The sequence below is a fragment of the Ranitomeya variabilis genome, chromosome 4, assembly GCF_051348905.1.
Source record: "Ranitomeya variabilis isolate aRanVar5 chromosome 4, aRanVar5.hap1, whole genome shotgun sequence".
In the NCBI taxonomy this organism is placed as follows: Eukaryota; Metazoa; Chordata; class Amphibia; order Anura; family Dendrobatidae; genus Ranitomeya; species Ranitomeya variabilis.
In genome coordinates, this window is record NC_135235.1 from 500621876 (window position 1) to 500629827 (window position 7952).

General features: G+C 47.1%; 1 protein-coding gene across 11 annotated transcripts in view; it reads left to right on the forward strand.

The window, feature by feature from the left end:
• Positions 1–4060, forward strand: part of TRMT1L (tRNA methyltransferase 1L) — an 88795-nt gene extending 84735 nt beyond the window's left edge. For all 11 annotated transcript variants that reach the window (XM_077252020.1, XM_077252028.1, XM_077252025.1 and 8 more), the window contains 2 exons: positions 2043–2169; positions 3361–4060. In XM_077252020.1, coding sequence (XP_077108135.1) covers positions 2043–2169; positions 3361–3838 — 605 coding nt within the window. In that variant the 3' untranslated portion in view covers positions 3839–4060. The remainder of the gene's footprint in view (positions 1–2042; positions 2170–3360) is intronic.
• The last annotated feature ends 3892 nt before the right edge of the window (positions 4061–7952 follow it).

The following is a 7952-nucleotide window of genomic DNA, read 5'->3' on the forward strand; positions in this document are numbered from 1 at the left end:
AGGTATCCAAGATCCTCCTTTGGGCAGAAGCAACGGTCCCGGTGATATCAGAGGTGCATATCTCCGGCGTGGACAATTGGGCCGCCGACTTCCTCAGCCGCGAGGGCCTCGGGACCAAGGGAATGGTCCTTGCTTCAGATTTTTCTTCAATGGGGGACTTCGGAAGTGGACCTCACGGCTTCCGAATGCACAGGAAGGTCCCTCGGGTTGTCCCAAGGTCCTGCAATCCTCTCGCAGTGGCGACGACGCTCTGGCCATTCCTTGGTCGCAGTTCGTGCTCCCCTATCTGTTTCCACCCCTGCCCTTGTTTCCCAAGCTGTTGGAAAGGATCAAGGCAGAAGGGGTGCCGGTCATTCTGATTGCCCCGGATTGGCCCAGGAGATCTTGTTTTGCAGAGATCATCAATCTTCTCAAGGATGTCCCTGGCGGCTTCCAGACAGACCCGATCTGCTGTCTCAGGGTCCAATCTGCCACCCGAATTCTCGGTTGCTCAGTTTAACGGCGTGGCTGTTGAGACCGCAGTTCTAAGAGCGTTCAGCCTTTCGGATCGGGTGATTCACACTTTGATCCAGGCTAGGAAGCCTTAGTCTTCCAGGGTCTACTATCGTACCTGGAAGGCTTACCCACGTTGGTGCGACTCCAACCGCATTTCACCTATGTCCTTTTCTCTTCCTTCCATTTTGGCCTTCCTTCAGGCAGGACTGGATGCGGACATTCCCCTTAGTTCCCTAAAGGGCCAGGTTTCTGCGCTCTCCATCCTCTTCTCGGCCACAGGTCAAGACCTTCCTTCAGGGAGTAGCTCATACCGTTCCTCCGTACTGGGCTGTTGTGGATTCATGGGATCTTAATCTTGTCTGGAGGTCCTGAGGGGTTCCCCCTTTGAGCCTCTCAGGGAGGTCTCCCTGCCAGTTCTATTTTGGAAGATGTCCTTTCTTGTGGCCATCACCTCTGTCCGGCGCCTTTTCGAGTTGGCGGCCCTTTCTTGCCGACCTCCTTTCCTGGTTATCCACCAGGACAAGGTGGTCCAGAGGCCTCCGCCTTCCTTCCTAAGGTGGTTTCCACCTCAACGAGGACATCTTTCTCCCTTCCCTTTGTCCAGCTCCGACTCATCCTCTCGAGCGATCGTTGAACACGCTGGACCTCGTCAGGGCGGTAAGGATTTACCTGGCTAGAACGGCCTCTTTCCAGAAGACGGATTCCCTTTTCGTCATTCCCGATGGCACGCGTAGAGGCTTGCCGGCTTCCGAGGCGACTATTGCTCGCTGGATCAGAACGGCGTTTTTGGAGGCTTACCGGGTCAAGAACAGAGTGCCCCCTCCTGGGATTAAGGCTCACTCTACCCGGGCAGTCGGCGCCTCCTGGACAGTGCACTACAGGGCTTCCACTGTACAGCTTTGCAAAGCGGCAACCTGGTCTTCCATCCACTCGTTTGCCAAATTTTACAAGGTCCATACCTGCGCTTCGGCGGACGCCAGCCTAGGTAGAAGGATCTTGCAGGCGGCAGTGGTGAGTCCTCTGACCTGATGGAAGTCTGTTTTTCCCACCCCAGGGACTGCTTTGGGACATCCCATGGTTCCTGTGTCCCCCAATGAGGCGATAGAGAAAACAGGATTTTTGGTTGCTTACCGTAAAATCTGTTTCTCGGAGCCTTCATTGGGGGACACAGCACCCTCCCATGTTATTCAGTTTCTGTGGTTCTATGTTCTATGACTCTTCTCATGTTTACAGTTCTCATGTTTGTGATTATTTCAATCTTATTGTTTTTCTCCTACTGCTTTCTCACTAACTGAAGTTCATAATGCCAGTCGGTGGGGTGTACACTGCAGAGGAGGAGCAATTTTTTTTTTGTGCATAGTGTCAGCAGCATACACCCATGGTTCTTGTGTCCCCCAATGAAGGCTCTGAGAAACAGATTCTACGGTAAGCAACCGAAAATCCTGTTTTGCCATTTTTGGCTGCTCATGGCCACTCTTTACAGCCATACTCTTCAATGTCATAGCTGGTGTACTCTACATTGTTGCCTTTAATGTATTCCTCTTCAGGGAAAAGAAAATATAAAGACATGAACACTCAGCCCCCGAAACGACAGAAGAGTGAAGTCCGCGTCGAGCACCCTCCATTTTATTACAGCCTTCACAGACATGCTATTGGAGGCCTGAACATACCTAAGTAAGTCCTTCTGTCGATTCATGCCTCATATTGCAATATGGAAGTCAAAGGGATTGTAAAAATATCAGTGGAATTTCAAATCAAGAGTGTGCGCTGTCTGTAGAGGATTGTGAGTAGTCGCAGACAGACTCTGTAGAAACAGATGCATTTTACTGCTCATAGATAATATATTGTGCCCACTTGTAGTTTATGGATGCTTTCATACTGCATTTTGGTACCCATTTATTGGTCCCTTCGGAGTTTACATCCGAATCCCCTGCAAAACGGGATTTGGGCTTATGCATCATCGGGCCATAGACTATAATGGTGCCAACAAAGTGAACATGTGCCCTGTCGTGCATCATTTCCAGGCATATACTACTACTGGAGGTGGACATTCAGCTGTATAAGACTGCGTCTGGGTGTCTGTCTCTAGAAGGCTTACACACCCGAAAATGATTCACAATAGACCCACAGGTTCACTCTGTCTGCACGATCATCGTCTATGGCCTAGTTGGCACATATGCCCAATACTATTTTATAGGGGGGTTGGACGTACGCACTGATTGGACCAACAAGCAAGCATTAAAACCATGTGAATGCACCATATTGCTCTGGCCAGCTTACACAAGCTCTATCCCATATATTGTGTATCCTTGATCACATTGTCTGTGGCTTGACCGACTCTGACATTGCCATCGCCGAATGTTATTCCTTGGCTTCTGACGCCATATATAATCTACCCACTAAGGCTACTTTCACACTAGCGTCGTGCACTGCACGTCGCAATGCGACATTGCAGCGCACCGACGCATAGTGTGGAAGCGCCGCACAACGGGGGCAGCGGATGCTGTTTTACATCGCATCCGCTGCCCCATTGTGATGTGCGGGGAGGAGGGGGCGGAGTTCCGGCCACGCATGCACGGTCGGAAAAGACGCTATCGACGCACAAAAAAGTTACATGCAACATTTTTTTGTGCCGACAGTCCGACGCAACACGACGCAACTGTCGCACGACGGTTGCGACGTGTGGCAATGCGTCGCACTGCGTCGCTAATTCAAGTCAAACGCATCCTGCAAGCAATTTTGCAGGATGCGTTTTTTCTGCAGAACGACGCATAGCGACGTGCAGTGCACGACGCTAATGTGAAAGTAGCCTAAGATATGGCTATGTTGTTTTTCAGCTTTCCAACATCCTTTTTCTTATTACAGATTAAACAGAATCATGCAGTACTTCTCAAAAGCTGGGTTCGTAGTGTCGCGGACCCATTTTGACCCTACGGGAATAAGAACAAATGCATCTCTGGCCACCCTGAAGGCCATCCTTAAAAACAACCGCAGTCTCTCAAATACATCCCAGGTCAGCACCTTCAAGGAGGAGCTAGAAAGCCAGAGTGAAGGAGCGCCTCTGCAGGATGAGGATGCGCCTCTGCAGGATGAGGATGCGCCTCTGCAGGATGAGTATGCGCCTCTGCAGGATGAGTATGCGCCTCTGCAGGAGGAGTATGCGCCTCTGCAGGATGAGTATGCGCCTCTGCAGGATGAGGATGCGCCTCTGCAGGATGAGGATGCGCCTCTGCAGGATGAGGATGCGCCTCTGCAGGATGAGGATGCGCCTCTGCAGGATGAGGATGCGCCTCTGCAGGATGAAGATGCGCCTCCACACGACGAGGCTTTGTATCAGAATTAGTCTTGTTTACTGTGAATTATTAAACAGAACATGAATCCAATATTGTTTTAGAAAAAGAACAAACTGTTCTCAAATGAAAAAAATGTATGTTACTTTCTTAAATGTTTTTGTGCATTTTACTATTCTGTTTCTTAGAACACATTTTGCCCTTAGAGAGGACCTGACACCAGGTCAGAAGTAGCTGTTTTTGTTGTTCATTAAATCTTAAACCTTTTCCCTGAATATGACTGTTGTTTTTTTGTATTTTTTTTTTTTTTTTTTTTTATAATATAAATTCTCTGTATTATTTTTGAGATTTTTGGCAATTAAGGCAACCAATCTGGTAATTTATCTGTGTTTGGGCGAGTCGTTAGACAGCTCTGTAACACTGCATAAGGCAAAAGAACACCATGGCTTGTTGCAGCATGAACTTGTGAGAACAGACTTGCTCTCTGGAGACCACACTGTCTGTGCTGTGACACTGCCCTCAGCACAATTTCAGGAGGCGGCTGAAACAAAAGAGGATTAGAGAGGGGCAAATCCAAACAGTAAAGTTAGGGGCCTGTATAAAGCAGACAGCTGAGGGTTGTCTTGGCTGGTTATTAAAAATAGATGGGTCTGCATGCAATTTTTTAAAATTTAAATAATTACACCCAGCCTCATCTTTGATAACCAGCCAAGCTAAAGCAGACATATGCAGCCTAAAAATAGCTACTCGCAGCCTCCCCAGAAAAGTTGCATCCATTAAATGACGCTTTGCCCGGCTCTTCTCACTTTCCCTGGTGTGTTGGCAAGTAGGGTAAGAGTTTTGGAGTTGATTTCAGCTGTTTTATGTCTGCCTAGGGCTTGGTAATGGAGAGGTGTCTGGAAGACACTCCCATTACTTGCCCCGTAATAAAAAGTAAGAGAGACACACAGAAAAAAGTATTTTAATTGAACAAAGCACCTTCCCACAACCTTGTTTTTTTCCCCCATTGATGAACATAAAAAAACTAAAAGTTGGGGACCCAACGCCATTTTTTTTATTAGCTAAATATACAGAGGGTACAGAAAGTATTCAGACCCCTTTAAATTTTTCACTCTGTTTCATTGCAGCCATTTGGTAAATTCAAAAAAGTAGATTTTTTTTTTCTCATTAATATACACTCTGCACCCAATCTTGACTGAAATAAACAAATGTAGAAATTTTTGCAAATTTAATAAAAAAGAAAAACTGAAATAACATATTCAGACCCTTTGCTCAGTCACTCATATTTAAGTCACATGCTGTCCATTTCCTTGTGATCCTCCTTGAGATGGTTCTAGTCCTTCATTGAAGGCCAGCTGTGTTTAATTAAACTGTTAGGACTTGATTTGGAAAGGCACACACCTATCTATATAAGACCTCACAGTGCATGTCAGACCAAATGATAATCATGAGGTCAAAGGAACTGGCCAAGGCGCTCAGAAACAGAATTGTGGCAAAGCACAGATCTGGCCAAGGTTACAACAGACTTTCTACAGTACTCAAGGTTCCTAAGAGCACAGTGGCCTCCATAATCCTTAAATGGAAGAAGTTTGGGACCACCAGTAGTCTTCCTAGATCTGGCCGCCCAGCCAAACTGAGCAAGCATGGGAGAAGAGCCTTGGTGAGAGAGGTTAAGAAAAAACCCCAAGATCACTGTGACTGAGCTCCAGAGATGCAGTAGGCAGATGGGAGAAAGTTCCACAAAGTCAACTATCACTGCAGCCCTCCACCAGTCGGGTCTTTATGGCAGAGTAGCCCGATGGAAGCCTCTCTTCAGTGCATATGAAAGCGCGCATAGAGTTGGCTAAAAAACACAAGAAGGACTCCCAGACTATGAGAAGATTCTCTGGTCTGATGAGACGAAGATAGAACTTTGTGGTGATAAGTCTAAGCGGTATGTGTGGAGAAAACCAGGCACTGCTCATAGAACATGATGGTGGCAGCATCATGCTATTGGGGTGTTTTTCAGCTGCAGGGACAGGACGACTGATTGTCATTGAAGGAAACATGAATGCGGCCAAGTAGAGAGATATCCTGGATGAAAACCTCTTCCAGAGTGCTCTGGGCCTCAGACTTGGCCGAAGGTTCACCTTCCATCAAGACACTGACCCTAAGGACACAGCTAAAATAAAGGAGTGGCTTCAGAACAACTGTGACCATTCTTGACTGGCCCAACCAGAGCCCTGAGCTAAACCCAATTGAGCATCTCGGGAGAGACCTGAAAATGGCTGTCCACCAACGTTCACATTAGTGATGAGCGAATATACTCGTTACTTGAGATTTCCCGAGCACGCTCGGGTGTCCTCCCGAGTATTTTTTAGTGTTCGGAGATTTAGCTTTCATCGCCGCAGCTGAATGATTTACATCTGTTAGCCAGCATAAGTACATGTGGGGGTTGCCTGGTTGCTAGGGAATCCCTACATGTACGTATGCTGGCTAAGAGATGTAAATCATTCAGCTGCTGCAATAAAAACTAAATTTCCATGCACTAAAAAATACTCGGAGGACACCCGAGCGTGCTCGGGAAATCTCGAGTAACGAGTATATTCGCTCATCACTATTCACCATCCAACTTGATGGAACTGGAGAGGATCTGCAAGGAAGAATGGCAGAGGATCCCCAAATACAGGTGTGAAAAACATTTTGCATCATTCCCAAGAAAACTCATGGCTGTACTAGCTCAAAAGGGTGCTTCTACTCAATACTGAAAAAAGGGTCTGAATACTTTTGACCATGTGATATTTCAGTTTTTCTTTTTTTTAATTTGCAAGAATTACTACATTTGTTGTTTTTTTTCCCAGTCAAGATGGGGTGCAGAGTGTACACTAGTGAGAAAAAAGTGAACTTTGTTTCATTGCAGCCATTTGGTAAATTCAAAAGCGTGAAAATTTAAAGGGGCCTGAATTCTTCCCGTACACACGCACTGCAGTATTCTCGCTGACATTTATTACTATGGATAGGCCCCGGCTGGTGAATACTTTACAATACTGTAGTACTCCTCAGCTGACGCCTGACCGGCGCTAACCTTTTCAACGCCAGTCACAGCTGCTGGCTCATACGCTGTCTTCTGTCTGACAGTGTGGGTACCTCAGCACTGTGACCCGTGGTAACGTGTAAGGATACCGCCAATCAGACTTTTTCCCACACCATCACACAGATGACAGCGTGGGAACCGTCAAATGTTCAGGCCCCATTCATTTGAATGGTATTCTGGTACCTGAACCAAATTTATTTTTTTATAAAATTCAGACGGACCCGAATATCCACAAGGCCAAGAAGAGGAGCACAGGAGCTGCTTCACCGTGACTCTGCCTAATCTCCTTGAAGTGTCTATGACCATTTTCCATTGGGAATTATTATAAAACTCTCTTGGGGAACAATCTGCTATGGGCCGTAACCCATTCCCAGAGAATGAGCATGGCATGAGTTATACCCCAGCCCCCTCAACCCCTCCCCATGGAATAAGAATGGGTGGCACACAACCGCCCTTGGCATTGAACTAAGGAGTCACATATTCTAACTGGACAAAGGGCTCAAGTGGCACATTCCACAGTTAATGTGCTTGAGTGTCACATCTTCTCCTCCATAGGGCGTGAGCATGAGTGTCCTTACCCTCTCCCCGAGTAATCGGCTGAGCAGTCACATATCCTACCTGGATAAGGAGCTGAGGTGCCACCTTTCCCCATAGTAAACAATCGGGTGGCAAATGACACTCTCCCACTGACAAGGAATGAGCATGTGTGGCACAGAACCCCATGGGAACTAAAAGGGGAGACACTTTCCTTTTTGGGCAAGGAGCATGGGTAGAACAGACTTGTCATCTGCTACCCCTCTCTCCCAGGCAGAAAATATGGTTAGCACACAATCCTCTTTGCAATGAGCTGAGCCGCCGCATCCCACCTGGAGAAGGAGCAGAAATGGGTTGTTGGGTAAGCCAGTGGGCATGTAGGCAGAGGTTACAAGGGCCATGGTTCTGTGACTTCTCATACAAGCACATGATGACACACACTTCTAGTGTGCTTTGGACTACACTAGGCCATGCAGCTGGGGGTGACACAGTCCAAATGGGCAATTAGCAATGAGCTTATGTAGAGCTAAAGGTTATACCTCACAGTGACAGGTTACATC